The 27,498-nt window shown below is 30.5% G+C and overlaps 3 protein-coding genes across 5 annotated transcripts in view; 1 reads left to right on the forward strand and 2 right to left on the reverse strand.

The window, feature by feature from the left end:
* LOC134715376 (probable sodium/potassium/calcium exchanger CG1090) overlaps positions 1-4,123 on the reverse strand; it is a 34,402-nt gene extending 30,279 nt beyond the window's left edge. The window contains exon 1 of the mRNA XM_063577523.1: positions 3,672-4,123. Coding sequence (XP_063433593.1) covers positions 3,672-3,777 — 106 coding nt within the window. The 5' untranslated portion in view covers positions 3,778-4,123. The remainder of the gene's footprint in view (positions 1-3,671) is intronic.
* LOC134715377 (BCL2/adenovirus E1B 19 kDa protein-interacting protein 3-like) lies at positions 4,101-13,431 on the forward strand. The gene is made up of 6 exons (XM_063577524.1): positions 4,101-4,314; positions 5,239-5,389; positions 6,575-6,629; positions 7,236-7,303; positions 8,418-8,564; positions 9,219-13,431. The coding sequence occupies exons 1-6, from the start codon at positions 4,290-4,292 to the stop codon at positions 9,274-9,276; spliced, it is 504 nt and encodes a 167-aa protein (XP_063433594.1). The 5' UTR covers positions 4,101-4,289; the 3' UTR covers positions 9,277-13,431.
* Positions 13,432-17,530: 4,099 nt separating this feature from the next.
* LOC134715378 (hepatocyte growth factor receptor-like) overlaps positions 17,531-27,498 on the reverse strand; it is a 73,650-nt gene continuing 63,682 nt past the window's right edge. For all 3 annotated transcript variants that reach the window (XM_063577525.1, XM_063577527.1, XM_063577528.1), the window contains exons 24-25: positions 24,700-24,842; positions 17,531-23,675 (exon numbers count right to left, since the gene is read on the reverse strand). In XM_063577525.1, the coding sequence (XP_063433595.1) occupies positions 23,477-23,675; positions 24,700-24,842 (342 nt within the window). In that variant the 3' untranslated portion in view covers positions 17,531-23,476. The remainder of the gene's footprint in view (positions 23,676-24,699; positions 24,843-27,498) is intronic.

Here is a 27,498-nt window from a genome sequence, read left to right on the forward strand (position 1 = left end):
TTCAAATATTTCATACCTAAAATTGCTACTCCCTCATTGTTCTCTTATAATATAAGCATGATAAAGTTTTAAAATAATATATTGTAACAGAGGAAAGAAATTTTTAAAAACAATGTATAAAACCTTATAAAAAGTAAAAGAAAAATGTTTCTGGAGACCTGAATGCTTTGAAACTAGAAATGATGGACAGAAGTAAAGAATGACAGATGGTAAAGGGTAACACTGAATGCCCCTTTCACCTATGGTGGGAGAATACTTTAGATAGATATTTTCTGGCAGAATCTGGGTAAAGCAAACTTGCATTATAGTAAATAAATAACCTGATGCTAAAAATGTCCTTCTACAAAATTTTCTTCTTCATAATTAAAATCATTATACATTTGTAACATTCATGACATTATAATATATTTAAACTTGTAATATAAAATAAAATACCTCAATTGTAACCAAAATGGACAAATTTACATTATCTTATTGTTAAATTTATATGCCAATTATACATTGACAATTTAAACACCAACGACAAACATGATTCGACTAAAATGTCCAGACTTATAAATAACTCTTTTATTTCATTGAAGTCTACATGTACGATGTACAAGCATATCAGATTTAAAGGACAGATCAAAAGTCATATTACTCAATAACAATATAACAACATTTATTTTCCTTCCTACATAAAACAGGACTCCAAAATGCACATCTTAATATGCAAAAAACTAACAGAGAAGACATAAAACAAAGTATGTAAAGTAAAAACAATGTACATATATGTCAATAATAGACTACAAAAAAATGCAAACATAAAACAAGAATGTATTAAAATAAGTCTTATAGGCACAGGTAACTCTAAATTACTAATTACACAAAATATCTTACTAGATGAATATTAATGTAGTTATAATAATTTGTGAAGTTTGCATATAACAGGTTAAATATGGCAGTGGAATAACCTGTACACGCGAGCTGTCTTGGAGAATTTAATTTTAATTCAATTTAAATATAAAATCATTAGCTGATAGACCTCATAAGAACAAATTGAGTTAATTGACTTGACACCTGGACTAAACCTCATTAATCATGACAAACATGTACAGCAGTTGAGAATATAAAAATAAGAAGATGTGGTTTGATTACCAATTAGACAAATTTACATCAACAACCAAGGACATTTATCTTGTATATAAAAGTTTAAATTATAGGTCACCGCACAGCCTTTAACATCGATATGCAAAACCCATACCCTAAAGCAAGCTATAGAAGGTTCCAACATACCAAATAAGTAACAAATTAATTCAAAAAGGAAACTAATTGCCTGATTTAATTACAAAACCATGACGGAAAAAACAAATATGATATTGATATACATTGTAGTAGGATAACCAATGACAAGCACTGAATTACAACCTCTTGACTGAGGATAGCCACATGCAAAATGCTCCTTGCCCCACAGTTGGTCCTCAACCTCCGCCTAACCATGCTAACCTGGGTGTAAATGCTCAAAGCCATGAAGTAACAAATACATAAAAAATTGAGCATCCAAGACTTAAAACATCAATCAGTACATATGTACATATCCAATAAATTTAGTGTACATTTTTTGGTAAATTAAAGATGTCTTAAATAGTCAGGAAAAAAAAACCAAAATCTTATGCAATGCTTGAATTTAAATATCTTATTCAAATGCTTATTAGGTTTTCACCTTTAAAAGTCAGTTCACATTGAGTACTTTGCAGAAAAGAGAAGTGCTTGCTTCCTGCAAACTTTTTTTATTTGAAGACTTGAAGACTTTTTACTGATCTGGACATGATCCCTCTCTATCGACTTCAAATGACCTTAAATGTACTGCTTACTTAATCTCACTAAAATCATAGATTGATTTGACACAAAGCAGTGGAATGCACAAAAAAAAAATCTTTCTCTTTTACTATATAATGTTTGAAAACATAATCCAAAATTTAGATATTTACATTGTATCTCTACCATTGTCTATAGTCATTAATACATGTACATGTACATACTGTACAAACAAATGTGCAAAAAAATACAAAGAGAAAAAAAAATTGCAACATGAATCAGTTCTTTGTTTTTTGTCTTAAATATCATATACCATGTTTACATGCGAATTTATTCTTTTTTTTCTTTTTTCTTTATGTTCTTCTATCTGCATGTTTTTGCCTGACGACAGGTCTGTGATGTCTTTTTATTGTACAATTCTTATTTCTTGTCAAGGTAGAAATTCTCATTTATAACCAAAATATTTCAAAAGTATGCACATACAGTTGCCAGTATACATTTGTAATTGCTCACATCCATTTCATTTGAAATTTGTTGAAAAGTTGTCTTATTGTCAATCATACCATATATATCTCCTTATATTTATAATTTAAATTGTACACTGTAGATTTGAATTTTTCACATACATGACCCATACACATGTTTACCATTTTTGTGGAAATTGATAATTTTAAAAAACATACTTTAAAATTTAATGCATGTTTATTAATATTCCATTGTATGTTCTTCTTACAAAACATGTATATTGCAAAGGAGAATTAATTGTTTTTCCTACTCTTAGACATTTTTGAATTTTATTGGATCCCTTACATTCCTATTACCGGTAAGAAAATTTTGCAAAAAAAATAATTTTGACAACTGAATTTTTTCTGGAAAATATATTATAAATTGAAGCTACATGTACCTAAGACTGAAACTTGTATATTAGTCCCATCATATGTTCCCAACTGACCCAAGTATGGGTTGCTACATTTTGTACATGCACAATGTACTTTCAATCTAGATAATTCAAGTTCATCTATTTATTCGTTTTGCATATAATTTAATTTATTATACTTCACGTTAAAATGCCATATTTTGATTGGCTAAGACGAGGGTGTCAATTTACTCTATCACATGGCTGAGCGGGTGACAATTTTTTTTAATGTTACCCTCTCGTCTAGACCAATCAGAAATCGATAATTCAAAGAACAATGAACAGAATTTACACCAAGGAATTAAATACAATGCTTAAGTTCTTCGTTTTGGCTCAGATTTTATTATCGACTGTTAAAATATATAAAATAAAACATCTTGCTTGACTTTTGTTGTTTTTTTCTAATGCCCGTAACGTTGTTATGAACGTGACGTCATAGAAAATACTTTTAAAATAAAAGTAATCTGTAAAAGCCAATAATGATATATAGGACATTCAGTATAATAAATTAAATAACACATAGCTGAGAGGGTGATAGAGCAGATTGGAACCCCTCGAAAAGGCATTGTCAACCTTGGCTTCGCCGCGGTTGACAATGTTTTCTCGGGGTACCAATCTGCTCTATCACCCTCTCAGCTATGTGTTATTTATATAGTGTTGCAGTTATGAATTGAATTGAGATCTATAATACACCATCACAGGAATATCCTAGAATTGTATGGTCTTAATTCATACTAAAGTATAAGGCCCTTTAGTTTCTGAACTTTAATTTGACAAGACTGTCATGCACAGATTTGAAGGAGTGAAGAAATAGAACTGTATAATATTCCAAATCTTGATCAGTTTCTTACTCATTTATTTCCATAATATCTGCTATTAGATTTCAAACAGAATATGATATTGTACAACACATATACCTCAATTGTTAATGTTATTCCATAGCAATACATGTACTTACTGCTTGTGTTCCATTCGATCTGATCTTTATTATTCCTCCAGATTGACAGAGAGATCATGGCTAAACCAAACAGAGAAAATTTGACAAATGCTGATGTTTTACCCATCTCGAATGGTTTCTTTCGTTTAATTAACTCTAAAACATCACATCGTATCTAAATGAAAGGATATTATGTCAGGTTTCCAGGTATCAAGTTTGACACATGTGTTGTAAATCCATATTTGGGTGATTCCAAATTTTTATATCACAGGGTTAACAGCATATAATTTTGTAAATCAAATAGAGGAATTTTACGAATTAAATTTATCAGGACATGTTTTCATCTTTAAATCATCTTAACCTAACAGTTTAATGAAGTTATATTGCCTTGTAGGGGGCACAGGCGTTATTGGCGAAAGTGAAAGTATCGATATGGAATGATCTTATCCTTTCGTGTGCATACATTTTCTATAGTTGGATTATTTCCCTTAGCTATTATCAATGTTATTTGTTATGGGAAGTTGATGAAGGTGGAGCAAGTCAGTTTCCTTTCGGAGCTTTTATTAATTAATACCACGTGACTGGTGACGTATACGTAAATAAACGAAAAGCAAACCAAAACATCAACAAAGAAGTATCATGTCATCGACACAAAAAATTGAAGGTATATTTTGTAACGGGAAGTATTGCTTCATTGTGAAATTGTAAATACTGTAAGATAAGATACAAATATGAAAGAGAGTACGAATTTAATTAGGAAGCAGGTGCTCGGAAATGTCAGAAAGGGAACAAATAATTGATGACATCAATAACTGTCGATTGAACCAGTTGAAAATCATTAATCTTGACCTACTTTTTCTCTGTTTCTGTTACATGACATTTTATGATCTAAATTTTCTTCATATGAAGCTTCTTTTGTTGTTGTAAATTGTATAAAACCTGACAGGTGCTAGTGAAGGTACGTGACCACAATCTGATACACTGTTCATTGTCATTTTCAATGTATTCATGTAATATAAATGCGTAAATGCGTTTGTTTATGAATAAAAACATAACATACATGTAGAATAACATGGATAATGATGTAAAATAATTTGTTGCTGTCATGCTAGTCTCTCCTGGGAATCTGTGTCCAAAGCAATTTTCTGATTTGCATGCCCTCAGAGGACCAATTACTGTCATACATGCAGATGTCTAGAAAATGCATTGCTACATTAATGTGTTTATCTCAAATATCACCACCCTATGAAAACTCCATTGGACTTTGTTCAGTAGACAATTCCAAGAATGTCCTATTGCATAAATCAGGAATTGAAGACATTTTAAAAACTTGTTTGTACATCCTCTCTATTATTAATGAAATGGTTATTAAACTTGAATGAACCTTATTATCAGTAAAAAAAACATAATCAAGTAAAATCATATTTTAGTTAAAAGACTTGTTGAATACAAATCTTGCTTTGGGATGGAAAAAAAGAATGCAAGCATGAAAGCTATATTTCTTTGTATATGTACATGTCTTTTTGAATAGTGAACACAGCACATCTAAAAGTACTGACCAAAATTAACAAAAAAAATTGTATTTCAGACTCATGGATAGAACTTAGTGGGGGAGTTACGCCACCAATTGAAGCTCAGTCCATATACAATGGTAACTTAGAAAAGTTACTGATCGAAGCCCAAAGAGAATCTAGATCATCATCAAGACCTAACAGTAAAGAATCATCAGCCAGGGGCAGGTAACTAAGATATTTACATGTTCTAATTTATGCATTTGTTTTTGTTGCATACATGTATATACTAAAAAGCAATTATCCACAATGTACAAGTATTTCAAACAAGTTTGAAGAAGTTCAAAGAATGGTTTACTTTTATAAATTGTTATTTGGATGGAAAGTTGTCTCATTGGCACGCACATCACATCTTCCTAGTATATCTAAGTACATTGTATCATGTGTACATGTACAATGTAACATCACTGACATGTAGTGTATTCTTTATCACATGAGTTATTAATAATGAAAATTAAATTTTGGTAAGAAATAACAAACCTTTACAAATAAAGAGGTGTGTGAAAAAATCTGCATGTGCTAGTTCTTCGATTACAAAAGATACATAAAATATATATATAAAGGTCACTTTATGGTTATTTCTAGACAATATTTATAGGAAGATATGGTGTGAGTGCCAATGAGACAACTCTCCATCCAAATAACAATTTATGAAAGTAAACCATTGTTGGCTCACACCAAACAAAAAGCTATAAAGAGCCCGAAAACTACTAGTGTAAACCCATTCAAACGAGAATGAAACTATATCAATGTATTTTGCCAATACATTTTATATAGCAATACAACAAGATAGAATTGAAATTTATATACATGTTACATTAGATAACACATGGTGATGTGAAAGAACCATATCCAATTGCAAGGAAAAAAAAATTGTTGTTTTTAAATTACATTTAAATATATGCATTTTTTAGAGAGTAATTATATGTTATTTTGACATATATATTAAATAATTTAATATATTGATAATACTGATTATTTTTTTTTTAAATTTACACATGTTAAATGACGAAATTCTAGATTACATCTTAATTGAATAAATTTAGATCTACTAAGAATTCAATAGAAACAAACCTGGATTAAGAAAAAAAGAAAGAAGCTTTGTATTCTGCTTCCTATTCTGATAACACATTTCAAAAGGCAGAAATTATTACACTAGTAGATTTATTAATGGGCAAATGTAAATGAAAACCAAGAACACAATGACACAAAAAAACCTAAAGGTCTATACATTGTAGGTCAACTTACAAAATGTACATGTACATTTTTTAGATCAACATAAATTGGTCCAAGTCTAAAAAAAAGTTGTGTAAAGTTATTGACTACTTTAAGTGTGTTTTTTTTCTTTTTCAGTCCTAAAGGTCTGCACAGTCCTACAAATGAATTATCAAATGCTGAAACAACACAGGTACAAGTGCATACTACACACTTTATTTTACTTCCTAAAAAATAAGGAAAGCCAATGAGATAATTATCCTTCAACATGTTCAAGTTCAATTTGAAGTTGATGTAAACCTTTTCTTGAGCTATTAATCAAAATACATGTACATGTATAATAAATTCCTAGAAAACATTTACATGCATGTATGAATGTTTATTCTTATTGTATAGGATTCTAGACCTGCCAACTCTCACCGTTGAGCAGGATTTCCCTATTAGAGGTGACCTGAATTTTGAAATTATTTATGATTTAAACTAAACACCTCAAATCAGGCATCGAAATGAGTGAAAATGGTATTTAGGCACATACAAACGCATCCAAGCTACACATTTATTGTAGTAGATTAAAAACACTTTCACAATATAAGAAGAGCATTATGTCCTCTTGCACTTTAAATCCCCATAAAGATTTTAAAATGTTGGAAGGTATGTTATACCTAATACATCCATTAAACCACTACATTGTATTATTCTTCTTTCTACATTTAAACGTTACCATTACTTTTTTTTTTGGTCAATTTGAAAGCTCTAAAAAAAACTTGTTTTGTATAAAGAGGTGATTATTTTTTAAAAGGAAAACCGAGATCCAGGTACAGATTGGATTTGGGACTGGTCCAGTAGACCTGAAGCCTTACCTCCAAGGTAAGTAAAAATTAGATTTGCACATTTAAACTTTAAAATTTTATCATGTCATATTTGTATGTTGATAACATTTTCAAATTTTCTTTTTTTTATACATGTACCTGTAATTTAACATAAATGGATTTCTTTTTTTCATAATGTTTTGTCAGAAAAGAAATATTAGACATTTACAGCTAGACTTATTTTCATCCTTTGGGACCAATGTTTAGAAATTTCAGACTAATTAAGTAGCAGAATTATAGTAATGTTCATTATACTTGTCGTACCTTACTTTTGAATGAATAACAACACTAAAACTTGAAACATCATGAAAACTTCAGACAAAATTAATTTTTAGCTCACCTGGCCAACCAACCAATATGGAGAGGTCAAGATCTATCTGCCCTGAAATTTTCCGATAAAACTATTATTGGGCAACCCGCTGTAGGGTTGCTACCCCAGAATTGGTAATTTTAAGGAATTTTTGCTGTTTTGGTTATTATCTTGAATATTATTATAGTTAGAGATAAACTGTAAACAGAAATAATGTACAGCAGAGTAAGACCTAAAAATAAGTCAACATGATCAAAATGGTCAATTAACCATTTATGTAGTTATTGCCCTTTATAGTTAATTTTCAACAATTTTTATAAATTTTTATAAATTTTATTCGGTTATGATATGCACATAGACCAAGGTGAGCACCTCTAGTTTGTCTTTACAGTGATGGATCCAGGGGGAGGGGGTTGGTTTTTTTAACAATATTAAAACATAAATATTGAATTTCCATTGTTTATGAAATTTTCCTTTTAAAATAAAGGACATGGACATTTTTACCCAGTAACATTAATGACATGGATATGATTTCCTAGGAAAGTTAGTTTGGAAACTCTAATTTCCATTGTTATTAAGTAAACTGTAAATGAATGTATTATATATATAAGAATTTTATAGGACATGATTTCCTAGGAAAATAAGTCTGGGCGACAAAGTTACTTACACACTAACCATGGACTTTTTATACTTGTAATATTTGTCGGCCCAGACATATTCTACCTAGACAAATTTATCACTTACATCTTTACTGTATAAATTATCTTTTGAAAATTATAATTTTTATTCATTCTTTTTGTAGTGATTTGGGAGCACGTTTCAAACACCCAAGAAAATCTGGATTTAGAAGTTCACAAATGATACGAAAAGAAGATGCTTACAGCCTGAAGTACATTATTATATCAAATGCCTGCTCCTTTGTTGTAGGAATTGGTCTTGCCAGTCTGGGGTAAGTTTATTGGATTACAGCAAAATGATTAAAAATACAGCAAATAAAAAATTCTCTCAGCAAAAAAGTACTGTGGAAACTTGAATGGACTTGAAGTATAAGTAAAACTTTACCATCCTTAAGTTATATAGGTATAATGATTGGAAATAACTACTGTGGATTCATTATTTTTCGTTGAATTCCAATTTTTGTGAATTTCGTGAGTGCAGGGGAACGACGAATATATTTCACCAAATTACAAATTTTCCATGGACTTGTATGCAGCCAGTATCAAAACCACGAAATTAAATATCCACAAAAGTGTAAGTTTTACTCAATCCATTAAAATTGGAACTCATGAAAATAACTGATTCCACAGTATTCTGACGGAACAAAGCTGTAACAGATAATTATTCACTGTACAAAGAACAGCAAAATGTGTGCTCCCAACACCAAATCTAGTATTTTGATTGGTTGAATTCTGAGTGTGAATAACTTTTAGGTACATTTACTCAAACTTTTGATGACCCCAAGACCAGGACTTTGGAAACACTGAAAAAAAGAAAATATAATTTGTTCATTACTTCCTTCATAGCATGTAAAATGATGTTAGATGAAAAATAAAGCTATCTTTTAGTTCTTGTTTTGCATCAATATTGTTTTCTTTTCTTTCAGATTCTATTTTGTAATAAAGAGATACTGCAGATGTAGTAATTTAATGATCTCAAACTAATGGATAAGGACAAGATAATGGAACAAAAGTATTTTTTCATCGGAAATCTTATTAAAAATCATAGTGATTATCTCTGATTTTGTATATGAGGGGAGATGATATTGAATTGGATTATTTTTGTACCATCATAATTTTTACCCCTCTTACTTACAAATGTATGCATAAGATTTATCTCAATTATTAGATGCTTTTTTGATTTCTGGTAAAATTTCTACAATATACAACAGTAAACATTGAAGCCAGCTTCAAGTTGTTTAACTGATTTTACCATGGCTAGTGGCTTTTTTAGTTTTCATTAATAAATAGTGAATAAATATAAAACTGTCGGTTATTTCATGCTTGCTTTTCAGTTTCCAGTTATTTGATACTTATCAGTCACCTCACTATATAATACAAATGTTCTTGAACAATACAAATGCTATTTAAAAAAACTAAGAGCAGATAATTCCAATGTCAATATCTGTTTGTAGAAGCCATCCAGAAGCTAGCAATTGTAAAGTCATTTCCATTTTTTGATTATGATTAAAAAAATTTAGATGTTAATGAAACTATTTTTTATACACAAATGTATTTTAGATAGTTTTAAACTTTTAAGAGTTGTTGAAAAAAAAATTGTAATAAAAATTGTCTGTTAAGGATCATTTTGATTTTATTTGATAAGAAATTTAAAAAAGATTAAAAAAAGAAAATTATGACAATTTTATTAGTAATAGTTGATATATATATCTCATAGGAAACTTTAAAGATGTAGATTTAAATGCATGTATATACTATAAATGTATTTTGTTGTAAACTGAATTACTTTAATATAAGTAACATTTGACTGAGCACTAGTAGGTTGACATTTCTCTTCATTGTTTTATAATATGAATGAACATTGCAGTATTTTCTCATACAGATTTTTCATACAGATAAACATAGGTTACAAATATAAATGATACAGCATCATTAGCTAAAATTACTTTAATGAGGGTTTGGATGGGATTAAATGATTAAAGAATAATGCCCTTAAAAAATGAAGGTTAGAGAATAACGGGCCAAAAAATGAAGGTTCGAGAAAAAAGGGGGTAATTTTTTGAAGATAAGAGAAAAAAGGGGTGAAAATTAAATGTCTACAGAATAATAGACCCCCCCCCCCCTACCCCATCCAGACCCTCTTTGATAAGATTTCAATTTTATCTGTTGTTTGATGTATATTCTTCCAAAGCCACATTTTAGTAGAATCTTAACAAATTATTCAGTTGTGATTTTCTAAAACCGTTATGTAGTTGGTTCTGGATATGTCAAATTTCACAAATTTCAATCTGTGTGAATTAAATAATGAAAATGATTGTTAATTTAAAGTGTATCACCTTGCAATATGCAATCATTATTCATGTATGTATGTTAAACTTTTCAAATACCAAAAAAAGTAATCTGCTTGTCATTAGAGGCAATTTTCACCTCAATGAGTAAAAAATATTTTAACAATTTTGTAGGTATTTATATTTAATGTTTCGATACATAGCTCCTTTTTACTTTTTATATGTTTCTGAAATACATGCAAAGAAAGCAAAATAAATCTGTTTGCATTATGCATAACTACATGTATTTAAAATAGCGGATACCATGTTAATAGAAGAAATAGGGCAGACATGATGATTGTTAATTTAGTTTAGATTTTGGACTTTCTTTTCCGGTGAAGAAATTTAGAAAAGCTTTTCTTAGTTTCAAATCATATGCAAAAAACACACAGTTTTGAGTTATTTCATATTTTCTCATTATACTATAATTTTCTTATTCATTGAAAAGTCCAGTAAAATTCTAGGTTGCATACTTTCTTTTAACACAGAGTTTAGTATTTGCACAACAATCTCTACAAAAAGCAGTTTAGAAAATATAGATACACACACAATGTACCATGTTTAGATGAAAACATTGCCTTTCCTTATTTTTGAAGCCAGTACAAATTAATTTGGTATTTTTTTAAACTTTTGAATATATTGTATTTGTATGCCTTTCAAATTGTACTTCCTAAGTCATATGGAACTTGTTTGTATATTTAATGAAAATTTGAAATGATACATGTACTTACAGGAATTGTATTCATTGTTTTATAATGTGTAATTTCTGTTTTATATGATGTTTTCCCCTTACACTTACTGCTATGGTTGATTAAACATATTTTTTTTAACAGTTTTACTCAACTTACAAATATATTTTGTTTTGTTGTTTTTAAATTTATTTTAATTGTTAAGATATATTATCTGAAATATTATTTGTCTTAATTGTGACCTATTTTTTTTTTTTTTTTTTGCCTCTCATTATTTCAGGATAAAATATTAAACTAATCAGATGTGTCAATATTGCAATTAAGACAAAATGAACTGAAAAATTATACACTTTTGTTATACTTAAAACAAAATATTGCCTTGTATTTAAACAAGTATTTTCTCATTTTTACAGTGTCACTAATATATAAAGTTAACCCTTAAGCGTAAATTTGATTTTTGATTGAACATTCCTGAAGTTCCACCAGAGAATGGAATGGATGGAATTTTTCCAGTTTTTTTATAATTCCATCATTAATCAAAATGATGTTCATTATAATCTTGTCAAGTTTTATATGCAAATAGGGTGTTATTTCGGTGATGCTTTTGAGAAAATAGTTTATTTTGGATAGTGTTTACAATAAATTTTCAAGTTGCAGATAAGATGATTTTTAAAGTTAAAAATAATGTTAGCTAATATAACTGGGTTTGGTAACAATGTCAAGAATATGATATTCTGTATGACCCAAAGGATATAATTAATATAGGTATTTTATTGTGAAAGGTATTACCACTCTTATACAAAGATATATAATATATTGCCCTCTCTCTATAACATTCTATTCTATGGACTTGGGGAAATGTGCTTACTCATATATGTTATCACTTTTGTGTTTTAGTTTAACATCGCACTAAATTTATTCATCTTGGGGGTTTGCTGTAGCAGAATGAACTAATTTGAATGATCATATAAATGAATAGATGAACATTTGATAATTTTCTAATCTGGTTATTGTTAAGAATATTGTTTTATCAGTGTAACAAGCTATTAGTGCAGTCATCATTGTTAATTTTAAGATGTATAATAGTTAATCACAAACTAGATCCCACTGTATGTAATTTTTCTGTTGAAATTCTTTTTCCTTTATATATATCACATACCTATATATAAATGGCATTTCCTATGTTACGAATCTTTAAATCAGTCTGACTTTGAATTATGGAAAGAAAATTTGATAAGTATGTAGGATAGTTAACATTGTTATGTGTTCATAAATGTGTATTACTGATCTGGAGCATTGATGTGAGAGTTGTCTTCCTTTTGATAATACTAATTTTACCATTCAAATAATTATTTAGATGTATAATCTCTTATTATAAGGCACATTTGGGTTTAGGCGGCACATATTTATTATTAGAAGTAGGAATTATTTTGCATTCAAAAACTAAATAACTTGGTAGCAGTTTTAATCATGGATACTAATTTTCATGGTTTATAGAAAAAAATCATGATCCATGTGGGTTCTTGAATGTAAAGATTCAACTTTTGGTCCACTTATCTAATCAATGCAAAATATACATTTTTTTTACAATTCGAATTTCAAAGTTGGATTTTATTCTAATGTAGTATGAAAACACATGTTGAGTTTTGATGTCCACAAAATCTATGAAAAGATATCCTGATTATTTATTGCTATAAGTTATTCTTGTATGCCTGTAGATTTTATCAACTACACTTTGGTGAAGGGTTTCAATGCACAAATTAACTCCATATTTTGAAGCTAAAACTAATATGTTAACTGATGTATTTTGAAAATTTTGATGGTTGAAAGGAAGGCCAATTTTTCACTCTTGCAAGTTGTGTAAATATTGTATGTGATAATTTTGACAGCATTATTGTTGATTGGCGGGTATGTAATTGTGATTTTGAAAATTAAATCTGTTGTATCTTATTTAAAATAATGTGAAAAGATCTGGAAAAGAGAATGTTATGTAAAAATATGTATTTTTCTTAATATGGCTTCCACTTTTTCCACCTTTGACTGTAAACATGAATTTGGTCTTATCTGCACATGTGGAAGTATCATGTATAATTAGTGGAAAAAATAAAGGTTTAGAAAACTGGTTTGTGATTCTTCATTTTTAGATATCAGATATGAAATATTTGAAATTTTCTGTAAGTGGTTGATTCTCTTTAGAATAAAACTTCTGTTTAAAAAAAAAAAGATTGCACACAACTATTGCCTTGCCTACTTTATTTATCATGATTGAACATGTTGAGGGTTAGTATTATGAATATTTTTCTGCAAGTATCACAAAAACTTTATCTATGAAAATGAGGTCATGGTTAGAGGAGCCGCCGGACAGACATGAACACTTTACAATCATTCCATACTTTTGATATTGTTAACCTAAAGCCTATAGCATCTGAGAAACAGCCCTTATTATACGAACTAAACAGTGATCAATGCACCAAGAATATGAATTCAAGGTTTAGATGAACCGTACAGACAACATGCAATCATTCCAGACCATAAAAATAGTTGACCTGCTCTTATCATATCTGAGCAACAGACAAAGTCAAGAAAAATTAACATGAAAATGAGGCTGGGGAGAGATGATCTCTGCAAGACAGACATGTTCATCTTCTTATCATTCAATACACCTAGCTAATGTAATTGACCTTTTGCTTATAGTATGTGATAAAATGACAAAATCATGAAAACTTCACATCAACAATGTACCATGAAAATGTCGATTACTTGTAACCTGTCAGACCGACATGATCTTACAATCATTCTGTACACCAAATAGAGTGACCCTAATGCTTATATTTCTGAAATATGGCCTTGGAACACAAAAACTTAACCTTGATAACTGATCCCTGAAATGATATTGAAGTCAGGTTGCCCCTAGCTGATAGAAATGCAGACCATACAAGTATCCCATATACCAAATATAATTGTCCTTTTACACGTACTCATGATTAGGGAATATTTCACATGAGTCAGCAACCAGAAATGAAAATGCTCCTCCCCAAGCTACTTGTTAGCAAGAGATATAATAAACAATACAATGTCTATAAAGAGAATGATGAATGTACACATATAAGGACCTTTTAAATGAAGTCTCTTAAAACAACTGGAAATAGTATTAAACATGGATTTGAATATAAATGTTCTATAAACATCATTGACCTTTTGTTTATATCAAATATTTAAAAAAAAAAGTCCTTGTAACTGTTGTGAGCAATATGGTTTAACTTATACTGTAAATTCAGAAAAAATGGCGATATAAGAAGAAGCATTATGATATATCTGTTACATATGTCAGTAGGCAGCTTTCCCCAAATATAATAATTAATCTATAATACCACTATAATTTCTGTATTATAGTACCTGAAATTTACCTCTTTGATGAACTTATAGAATTGTACCAAATTGGATACCCATATCTATATACCATTCTGACTGGTAAGTTTAGTTGTCTATTAGATACCCATATCTATATACCATTCTGACTGTTAATTTCAGTTGTCTGTTGGATACCCATATCTATATACCATTCTGACTGGTAATTTCAGTTGTCTATTGGATACCCATATCTATATACCATTCTTACTGGTCATTTCAGTTGTCTGTTGGATACCCATATCTATATACCATTCGAACTGGTCATTTCAGTTGTCTGTTGGATACCCATATCTATATACAATTTGGACTGGTCATTTCAGTTGTCTGTTGGATACCCATATCTATATACCGTTGGGACTGGTAATTTCAGTTGTCTATTGGATACCGATATCTTATACCATTCGAACTGGTAATTTCAGTTGTCTATTGGATACCCATATCAATATACCATTGGGACTGGTAATTTCAGTTATCTGTTGGATACCCATATCTATATACCATTCAGACCATTGTTTTGTAAGTACTTAATCACAATTCCCTAATGACAGCAGTGCTGATTGTCAATTATGAGAATTTAGTTTGCCAAATAAATTGTGCAATATAGAATTATTATTTTCCAACCAGTCCCTCAACATTAGAATGGAAGTAATGATGCCCCTAAACGCACGAGTGATATTCCCTTAAACCAGAGTTTTTGACAGAAATGCATCGAACTTGAAAGTTGTCTATTAAGACAAATAACAGACATAAAGGTTTGAGGTTTTTTCCTGACGAAAAGGGACTTTCAAATTTATTTGTTAAGTTATATGGGTCTGCTACAAAGATAGTCATTATGACACTGGTATATCGGAAGCTGTTGTTTTAAGTATTGTCTTCTGTTTAATGAGATAACAGTTCATCTTGCACTTACTTGCATAGGGATGAGAATAATCTTAAGTTTGTCAGAATTAAAATTAAGTCCGAAAAACTATGTGAATATGCGATGTTTGTTTTGTGATGAGATAACTTCAGTGAGATAATATCTTGCATAAAATATTATCTATGAAGAAGTTATTAAATAATTTTCATGCAATTTTTAAATAAATGGAGTTGTATAAAAAACCTATTTTGTTCTTATGTTGTACTGTTACACCACAGTTCCAGGTCAGGTTAAGGATTTGCACCTAAAACTAGTTTATAGCCACCACATTCTCTGAATGTTTTTTTTTATTTGTCATTCATAGGCTTTTATGGCTGACTATGGGGTATAGGTTTTACTAATTGTTAACTGCAGTGAAGTGACCTTAAGTAATTTAAATTTCTCTGTTAGTTGGTCCCTTGTGGAGAGATGTCTCATTGGCAATCATACCACACCTTTTTAACTTTATATTTAGATAACTTTTTGGTTTACCGGGTAACCAATATAATGTCATGAAAATACAGGACTTCTACGTCTGGCCTTCAAATCTTTCATGGCAGATAGAAAGAAAGACAAGAGTGCGAAAACTGAAAAGTCTCACCTTCTTTACTAATCATTGATATTATATGTTGATAGTCCTAAGTATAAAGATTTATTACAACTGTCACATAAACTTAACATTAACAAAGATAGCTAAACAAAGACCAATGAACCATGAAAATGAGGTCAAGGTCAGATGAACCATGCCAGGCAGACATGTACAGCTAAAAATGCTTCCATACAACAAATATAGTGGACCTATTACTTATAGTTTAAGAAAAATAGACCAAAACACAAAAACTTAACACTGTGCAATGAACCGTATAATTGAGGTCATGGTCAAACGAAATCTGTGGGACTGACATATAGATCATAATATATTTCCATACACCAAATATAGTTGACCTTTGGCATATAATATTGGATAAAAGACCAAAACTTAAAAACTTTCCTTTGACCACTGAACCATGAAAATGAGGTCAAGGTCAGACGACATCTGCCAGCTAGACATGTACACCTTACAATCATTCCATATAACAAATATAGGAGACTTATTGCATACAGTATAAGAAAAACAGACCAAACACAAAAACTTAACTATAACCAATGAACCATGAAAATGAGGTCAAGGTCAGATGACACCTGCCAGTTAGACATGTACACCTTACAGTCCTTCCATACACCAAATATACTAACCCTATTGCTTATAGTATCTGAGATATGGACTTGACCACCAAAACTTAACCTTGTTCACTGATCCATGAAATGAGGTCGAAGTCAAGTGAAAACTGTCTGACGGGCATGAGGACCTTGCAAGGTATGCCAGGCCCGTAGCCAGGAATTTCCAAAGGGGGGTTCGTTGGACTCACAGACTCGACTTTAACAGTAACAATTTGAACAGAACATTGACTTTAACAGTGCTTATTTGTTTTCAAAGGGGGGTTTGTCCGAACCCCCCGAACCCTTTCTGGCTACGGGTATGTACGCACATATCAAATATAGTTATCCTATTACTTATAATAAGAGAATATTCAACATTACAAAAATTCTAAACTTTTTTTTCAAGTTGTCACTGAACCATGAAAATGAGGTCAAGGACATTGGACATGTAACTGACGGAAACTTCGTAACATGAGGCATCTATATACAAAGTATGAAGCATCCAGGTCTTTCACCTTCCAAAATAAACCTTTTCACAAGTTAGCTAATGCCGCCGCCGCTGTAGCAGCTGCCGCCGCCGGATCACTATCCCTATGTCTAGCTTTCTGCAACAAAAGTTGCAGGCTCGACAAAAAACTACCACTCAATTAAAACAAAAGCATGTTGCAGAGGCCAATATAAGTAAATATTGATGATACCAAAACAAAACAGAATAGTTTCAAACTTTAATATATATAGTACACAACAGCACTTCACATGGCACTTTGATTGTATATCTGTGTTAGTTGCAATAAGTATACATGTATATATATAGATTCTACATCTGTATCCAGTGTGATACCATAAGTAATTAACAATACCACTCAGAAAAAACTTATCATATCATGGTTACAACTCATACTTTAACGAAAAATATTCACTGGTTTAAAGAAGTGTAAACTGCACAATATGACAAACAAAAAATTGTCAAATAAAGCCATTTAATTAGAGAGGTAAAAAAAAAAGTAACAAAAAAGAAAGCATATTAAATAATTCTACAAAAAAAGCATACAAAACATATTAAAAAAATCACATAAATATGATGTATCACAGTTGACTGATCTGTTTTTGAACCAAATTATATGTCCAGATGGTCATATATAGGGATAGTACATTTGGGGGACTGATTGGTCATATTTCGGCTCTAAAAAACAAACATTCTTTTTTTCTCAGTTAGAAAAAGTTAATGATTATTATAATATGTCAGTAATCCATCTGTTTTCATGATGGTTTAAAGCATGCCAGTAATAAATATGGAAAACTACAGCTCATGGTAAAATTACAGTCAAACTTGAATATCAAGGTCAATCTTGGGACATAAGAAAACTGACCTTATGGTTACAGATATCGCTACCTTGGGACACTAAGAAAGACATGTTTCTTAAAATAGATGACCTTTATAGCAGGTTTGACTGTATACTAAATAAAGAAAATATATCAGATTCACTTTTGATGCTTCTCAGAATGATTGTACTGTAATTAACCCAAGTAATTACAGTGTCCTCAGACTTTTTCCTGATGTAAATATACATACAACTTTTTTTTTTAAGTTGAACAGTCATTTATTTTATTTTGATTAAAAATGTAATCCCTATCAAGTGATTCTTAATGTAACAAGAGGCTCTCAAGAGCCTGAATCACTCACCTTAATTCTTTTAGTTAAATCTCTCATCAATGATTATTTTGGCTTTTTAATTTATTTAAATGTTTTTTGGATCGTCCTATTTTCTTCAAAAGCAAAAAAAACAAAAAATTTTCCTATGTTCTATTTTAGTCATAGGAGCTATGTTTCTTGACATACAAGGAAATAAAATATAAAATTTATACTAGATACTCTGAAACTCATTTAGCCTAAGTTTAGCTAAAATTGATACAGCAGTTTCACTTTTTAAAGTAAGTCAACATGATGAACAAATTGTGAAAAAAGTCTTTAAAGGGCAATAACTCCTTAAGGGGTCAATTGACAATATTAGTCAAATAGGCTTATTTGTAGATCTTACTTTGCTGAACATTATTGCTGTTTACAGTTTATCTCTATCTATAATAATATTCAAGATAATAACCAAAAAACAGCAAAATTTCCTTAAAATTATCAATTCAGGGGCAGCAACCCAACAACATGTTGTCTGATTCATCTGAAAATTTCAGGGCAGATAGATCTTGACCTGATAAACAATATAGCCCCTGGTCAGATTTGCTCTAAATGCTTTGGTTTTTGAGTTATAAGCCAAAAACTGCATTTGACCCCTATGTTCTATTTTTAGCAATAGCGACCATGTTTGTTGATAGATCAAAACTTCGGATACAATTTATAAACTAGATACCCTAAGGAACATTCAGTTAAAGTTTGGAAGTATTTGGCCTGGTAGTTTGAGAGGAGAAGATTTTTGTAAAAGATTACTAAGATTTATGAAAAATGGTTAAACATTGACTATAAAGGGCAATAACTCCTAAAGGGGTCAACAGACCATTTCGGTCATGTTGACTTATTTGTAAATCTTACTTTGCTGAACATTATTCCTGTTTACAGTTTATCTCTATCTATAATAATATTCAAGATAATAACCAAAAACAGCAAAATTTCCTTAAAATTACCAATTCAGGGGCAGCAACCCAACAACGGGTTGTCTGATTCATCTGAAAATTTCAGGGCAGATAGATCTTGACCTGATAAACAATATCACCTCATGTCAGATTTGCTCTAAATGCTTTGGTTTTTGAGTTATAAGCCAAAAACTGCATTTGACCCCTATGTTCTATTTTTAGCAATGGCGATCATGTTTGTTGATAGATCAAAACTTCGGATACAATTTATAAACTAGATACCCTAAGGAACATTCAGTTAAAGTTTGGAAGTATTTGGCCCAGTAGTTTCAGAGGAGAAGATTCTTGAAATAGTTTATGAGGACAGACGACGACGACAAACGACGGACGACGGACGAGGACGGACGCCAAGTGATGGCATAAGCTCACTTGGCCCTTCGGGCCAGGTGAGCTAAAAATGTTCCAAGGCAGAATCATGGTCATAATAACTCAAAAACAAAATGAAGACAAAATTTTACGCTCTTGGGACTACTGAGTGGAAATAAATAAAGCATATGATCATGGATATAAAACAATAAGATATAATGGTGTGAAAATAAATATAGAATATATGATTATGAATAAAAGACAATCAGATATAAAGGTTAAGCTTTTACAGATAAATTGTAAGTTCTTTATAAACTAGAACAATTTCTTTTACAGAAAAACAATTTTAACAAGTGAACCCTGAACTATTACCATTACATTACTAATACATTTTTGTAATCTCGGAGACAGTTTATTTTACCCCAAATTGCAATTTCTATCATACTAACCATGATGTATACCCATAAATTTTCTTACAATGATATTTAAAGCTGCAGATTTGTACTTTCAGGAAAATACGTGAATTTTTTAAAATCTATTGCATGTAAAATTTTTACAATAGTCATTTATTTTTCTCATTTTCTAGTTTTACTTTGTTTAAAATCTCTCCAAGATCTGTGGCAAAGCCACCGGAAAACAAACCATAAGCAGGGGGTCTAGGTGACAGCAAAAGCTGATCGAAAATAATAAAATTTTTATTGAGAAAAAATGATTTTACGAAATGATTTAAAAGCATTCTTCACTGATGATATGCCACTGCCCCATGGCATTTTTAAACTAAGGTTTACAATATAATACAATTGACAGCATACTGTTACATTATAATACAATTGATAGCATACTGTTACATTATAATACAATTGATAGCATAATATAACATAATAATATAATATAATTGATAGCATAATATACAAAAAACTCCATGAAAAAGGTTTAAATAAACAAGAGGCTCTCAAGAGCCTGAATCGCTCACCTTAATTCATTTGTTTAAATCTCTCATCAATGATTATTTTGGCTTTTCAATTTATTTAAATGTTTTTTGGATCGTCCTATTTTCTTCAAAAGCCAAAAAAAATAATCATTTTCTCCTATGTTCTATTTTAGCCATAGTAGCTATGTTTCTTGACATACAAGGAAATAAAATATAAAATTTATACTAAATACTCTGAAACTCATTTAGCCTAAGTTTGGCTGAAATTGATACAGCAGTTCCAAAGGAGAAGATTTTTTAAAGTAAGTCAACATGATGAACAAATTGTGAAAAAAGTCTTTAAAGGGCAATAACTCCTTAAGGGGTCAATTGACAATTTTGGTCAAATTGACTTAATTGAAGATCTTACTTTGCTTTATCTTCGGGACAGGTGAGCTAAAAAAAGGGTTATTATCAAAGCTCTGCACATAATAAATGATTGATTCATTGGTGATTGCTGCACACAGCATCAGCCTAATTAGGCTTTATTGTGATGTCATAATTAGGAGATAACTGTATTGTATTTTAAGCTCCGACGGCATCAATTGGGGATTTGATGGTCGCAAATTAAGCTTACTGGTGACGCGTTAGCGGAGACAGTAAACGGGTATTTGACACCATCAAATCCCCAATTGATGCCGTCGGAGCTTAAAATACAATATTGTTATCTCCATTCTAATAAAACTGACAGAAAACAACGTTAAAACATGTATTTAAAATCTGTCATATGCCGTCTGCGCTTGCGCGTAGGTCCCATAGCATCAATTGTCAATTGATGCCATGTAAGAAAGTGACGTTATCCAATCAAAATGAACGTTACAAACGTTGTTGCATTAGAATAAATGATGAATTGTGTATATAACTGAATGGAGTGTAGGAGAGTTGCCTATTTCTGTTGCCAATGATACTGGTTACCCATAATGCTTTTAAAATCTTAATTTCCATCACTCCTGACAATAAATTAATGATCATCACATGATAAATGTCACATGATACATATTGAAAACATACATCACAGTTTCAAAAAAGAACAAAACATTTAATAAGAGAGATGATCGTATTTGATTAGAGTAATAAACATAAATAAAGCTCTGCACACAACAAATGATCAATATTATTTTTTACTGAATGGAACCATGATATATATAAAGAAGGTATAGGAAATTTGCCTGGAATATGCATAATTACACAATACATGTATCCATTGTTTTACCAATATTTCAGGTTTATAATAATGGCAGTCTAGCTAGAGTCAAAAAGGGTCTAATTCATTTAAAATTGACACTTGTGATAAAGTATGAATTAAATTTGATATTTTTAAAGTTTTTTCAAGTTTATATTCACTTGCTGATACCTCAAGATAAATCTGTGCAAATAATCAAATACAATGATTCAAAAAAGCTACTTTTGCTCATCTTTTAACTTGACCAGCAGCAGTCCACACAAGTCTCAGTATAGAATAAATTAATTGTCACTTTCATCATGTTAATCCACTTAAATCAGACATTAAAAAAAAATATGATGAACATTTATACTGCCCATTTTTGATTTTTGATTTAATTTTCTTGCAAAACTAACACAATAATGAACCTTCTTATTGTGGATTACAAGATAAAGTGAAACCAATACCACTATTCCTCTTAATGGTAGCACTATAATCTACTTTAATAAAGACAAACACCTTTTTTTAAATCAAATAACAATTTCCTAATAAGGAACATTATACAAGATAGGAAGAACATATAAACTTATATATATATAATTGATTGACATAGCAAACTTAAATATTTCAGATTTTACAATTATGTCTTAGGCAGTCAGATCTATATACAAATGTATTTAAAAAAACTTCTGTACATTCATATAAAATACAAAAATACAAAAAATACAAGATCACATAAATAATCATAAAAAAATGGAATGATTCATTATGCTGCTTATGTAACAATTTAAAAAGTCATGTGGCTACATCTATTATATAAGTGAATTTCAAAACTTGAAAAGAATTTAAGTTACTTTAAAAATATTGATATTTGATTGATTGATTGTTGTTCAGTGGCAAATATTTCATGCATGTTTAGGACGATATTGATATCTGCTTCCATATTTTAAATATTTCTCTCTAATATAAAATTTACAAATCTAAAAGTTCTCAAACTAATCATCAGAGTTATTATATTATTAAGAAATTAAATCCATTTTTGGTATACTCTTAAATTTCATTTTTATTTTAACATTTGAGATTTTACCTCCCAAGAAACTTTTTGAAATCCCAAATATACAATTGAGAAAGTAAACAACAATTTATTTCAAATTAAATACTACATTCATCCAAAAAAAATCCATTCTATAATTAAACATTAGATCCCCAAAAACTAGACTATTTTCACTTTCAAGATCATTTCTAATATAAACATCATTTGTAGTAAGGAAGGACTACCTTAAAGCACTAGAGATGAGAGAATACAACAATGTTTTGTCACCAATGAAAACAATACTACTACTCCCATTTATGGTAGCACTAAGATCTGCTCTAACAAAGGCAATCACCATTTTTTATATAAAATAACAATTTCTTAATGAGAATAAATGCTTAATCATAAAGACAGAAAGTGATCATCCCAATAAGTGAAAAAGTTATAAACTCTCCTAAAAGAAGACACATAAACACTGGTGGTTAGTTCTACAGAATTGTATTATGTTTTGTCATTTGTGATTTGATTAATATAAGCATTTATGATCATGATCGTTGTCCTCTGATTACTGTTCCCCCTCTTTGAGGAACAGGTGGGGCTGCGTTATGTTTTCCTGCTGTCGACTGGTTTAAATTTATATACTGGGATTCAGGATTCATAACACTACCTAACTGTTCAACAATCTCATCGAATGATGGCCGATTATGATTGTCAACTTCCCAACAATTAACCATTAAACCATATCTGTAATGGAAGGATTAAAAGTACACATTATAAAATCATGTAAAAATCTATTGAAAATATTTTACTGTCACATATGATATATTTTTAAGGACTACCCTTTAAAAAGTATTAATCATGATTTCAATTGTGTATAGTGAGAACATGCCTTAAATACTGTGGATTCATTTATTTTAAAGGGTACCATTTTTTGCGGATTGAGGACAAATTGTATTTTTGGGATATTTGAATTTAAACCTTTCCCCAAGTCAGCATCTGGCCTTTGTCAGTCTTGTATTATTTTAATTTTAGTTTCTTGTGTACAATTTGGAAATTAGTATGGCGTTCATTATCACTGAACTAGTATCTATTTGTTTAGGGGCCAGCTGAAGGACGCCTCCGGGTGCGAGAATTTCTCGCTACATTGAAGACCTAGTGGTGGCCTTCTGCTGTTGTTTTTTCTATGGTCGGGTTGTTGTCTCTTTGACACATTTACCATTTCCATTCTCAATTTTATTAGACAAAAATTTATTGTTATCTATACTGAAATATTAATGAATATTTTGGTAGAGTAAAATGTCTTTTTGCTGAATGCTGAATGTTACCATCTGAGATAACTTTATAAAATCTGACTTACTGTGTCAGCCTAGTACATAGCAGAGTACCGTATAGCGGGTTATTTTTCGCGGGTGTAAAATTTCGCGTTTTTCATTGAATAAGGCATACGAAAAATTTTGGCGGTTATTATTTTGGCGGACTCAACATTTTTAACATTACCTTTGCATGTACACTTTTAAATTGGCGGAATTTATTTTGTCGGTTTTGTTCTATCTGCGAAAATAAGCGAAAATAAGCGAAAATTTACACCCCGCGAAAATAACCCGCTATACGGTATATCATTGTGCCATTATTATATATAAAGCATGTCATCCACCTAAATATACATGGAATATTTTGATGCTTGACAATGTTCACCTGTCATTCTATCATATGTTAACTTATGTGAAAAATTCATTCAGAATTTAAATGAATAAATATTGCTACTCACAAGTCCTCTGGAGCATTTGTTGGCATCCCCAATCGGAAGCCTTCATCAATATGATCTTTTATGACTTTGTCTGATTCTTGGTCATGATATGGTAGATACAGAGAAAGAGTCATAACTTCCCATAGTAACACACCAAATGACCACTGAAACAATAAAGGATTCATTTGTTAACTTGAAAACAACAATAATATGACTGTGGATTCATTATCATTTGTGGGATACCAATATGGTGGATTTAGTATGTACAGGTTTAGTAGGTACATGTATTTAACAATGGAGTACACATTTTCTATAAGCTTGCATGCAGATTTCGGCAAAAACTTTAAATCAAATATCCACTGAAGTACATTTCTTTTTTAATCCTCAAAAATTGATACCCTAGAAAAATAAATGAAGTTTTTATAATCATTATATTCATTCAAAGTTTGCTGACATTTTATTTATTTGAATCCCTTCATATTATTGAATGAATTGGTTTCTAATCAATTCTATTTGATCTCCAGGGCCCGGTTGTTCAAAAGGCTGGATAAAGTTATCCACTGGATAAGCTTGTCCATTGGATAAATGTTTATCCAGTGGATTGCTATCCAGAGGTTAAATTGTGTTGTTCAAAAACTGGTTAAGAATTGTCCAGCTATCCACTGGACAAAATGCTATCCGGAGGACAACTCCCATAACCAGAGGACTCTTTAGTGATATTATTCAAGCTCTGTTTCCGAAAGTACATCAAGATTCGCGAAAAGTCAGAAAATGGCATTTTTCATACATGTACCTTTTTTGGTATATTAAACTATGATCGGCCCACAATGATATATACCAGAAATTCATTGAATATATATGTTGATGCAGTTCAAATATTTAAGTGTGACATAGGTACGCTCAAAGTCAAACATTTATAAAACAGTAAAAAAAAAATCGCTTCTCGTAGTTTTCATTAAATCAACGAACTGCAGACCGGAGAGGATTTCCGGTATTCACTGGGATCCGATGACAGATTTATCTTCATGCTAGATAATGGCTAGTTTCCTTAGGACTAAAATTAAACATATTTGAGAAAGGTCGAGGAAAACAGGATATTTCAGTATCTAATATTCATGGATTAAAAGTTACATTTTAGCAGACCGTCGAATTTTAACCAAAATGAGAAGGAGCTGTGATAAACTTCAAAGACATTTAGGGATGTGAATAAAGTTTTTTGAAGTTGTTCATACTAAAACAATTCCTTTTTTTTATACAAAATATCAATATTAAGAACCCTCTGACACAGACGTAAATCATGTCAAAGCATGAACATGTCTTTTGTAGCGTAAAAACTGCAAAACTTTGTTTAGAATGTAATCTCTGAGGAATGGTGGTTTCTTAACAGGAACACATTTTGCATAAATATTCTTTAATTTTAGTACGTCTTTACCTTGAAAAGCATGTATTTTGTTTAATAAATGACGATTTCGTCGCCCTGAAATGTACAAACTAGGCTATTCATCCCGGATTCATCTTCATTGACGCTTTTAAGAAAGGTGCTTTCTTTTACGTCCGCATTTCTATCAAGTATGGCATGCCAAATTAACATATATGGCAACGATTATCATTGATTGCGACAATGATTTACAAAACTGTATATTAATGAGAGCCTGGACAGAGTATTCGGAGCATGTTAGAGAGGGGCAGGAGAAGGGAGAGAAGGGGCAGGAGAAAGGAGAAAAGGGATAAAAAGGAGACAAAAATGTATATTAAAATTATTAAAATGTAGCAAGAAAACAATTATCTTATAAATGAGTTAATCAAAAGATTAAAAAAAGTGCTAATAAAAAGTAAAAAAACAAACAAACAAAAAACGACCCCTATAGTATTGAAACGGAAAGTCCTTAATCAAATAAACAACTGTTATATTCCGAATTGGTGCAGGCATTTTCTTATGTAGAAAATGGTGGATTGGGCCTGGTTTTATGGCTATTGAAACCTTTCACTTGTATGACAGTCGCAGAAAATTCACCAAAACGGCATGCTAACAAAAAAAATATTCCGAACCTCGTCACTAATTTATTACGATCTCTTATATATAGAGAAAGACTAAAAACTAACAATTTCAAGGATTTTTTGTGAGCCCGTGAATGTATAGAGACACATGTCACCATCCTTGTTTTTTTAGATAAATTGCTTCAAAGTTAACCGATATGCATTAATTTGGCAGAAAAAGGATGACATTATTTAAAAAAGAGTAACGTGCTTTTATCTGAGAGGTATTGAAAAATTTATGTAACGGGATCTGAATGGTGTTTGTTATTTTGTTTTCATTTTCCCTTTCGGGTTTTGAAATTTCCTATGAATTTTACTGATTTAGTTTTATTTCCAACTAACAGGGTGCATATTCTGCTTCAAAAATGTTATTGAGTGAACAGTGATTTTCAAGTACAATTTAAATTGATTGATTTAAGGTTGCAAATGTGCAGTGGCAAATATTTCAGGCTTGTTCAGGACGATACAATACAATTTGAAAATGATGTGTCTAAAAGACGAATTTCGTTACTAATAAAAACATTCCGTCAGTTGTAGAAGTGAAAGAAAAATAATACATGTTTTTAACATAGTACTAGTATATTATCTGTATGATGTAAACGTTTGGGTAGTATGCATAGTTGCAGACAAACCTTGCAAAATGAACTGTATTAAAGTTCAACATTCTGTCATTCCTGAAAAAAAAGTACGTCTGTGACAACCCTACAACAGATGTATCCATCGGATCGCCATCAATGATGGTGATACATGGCTGTGTACATAATGTGTATACAACTCGTCTAA

This window comes from Mytilus trossulus, chromosome 4, assembly GCF_036588685.1.
Source record: "Mytilus trossulus isolate FHL-02 chromosome 4, PNRI_Mtr1.1.1.hap1, whole genome shotgun sequence".
NCBI lineage: Eukaryota > Metazoa > Mollusca > Bivalvia > Mytilida > Mytilidae > Mytilus > Mytilus trossulus.

Coding starts and splice junctions, on each gene's coding strand:
- LOC134715377 (XM_063577524.1), top strand. CDS start 4,290: ATGTCATCGACACAAAAAATTGAAG. Junction 5,390..6,574: donor GAATCATCAGCCAGGGGCAG/GTAACTAAGATA, acceptor TTTCTTTTTCAG/TCCTAAAGGTCTGCACAGTC. Junction 6,630..7,235: donor CAAATGCTGAAACAACACAG/GTACAAGTGCAT, acceptor ATTTTTTAAAAG/GAAAACCGAGATCCAGGTAC.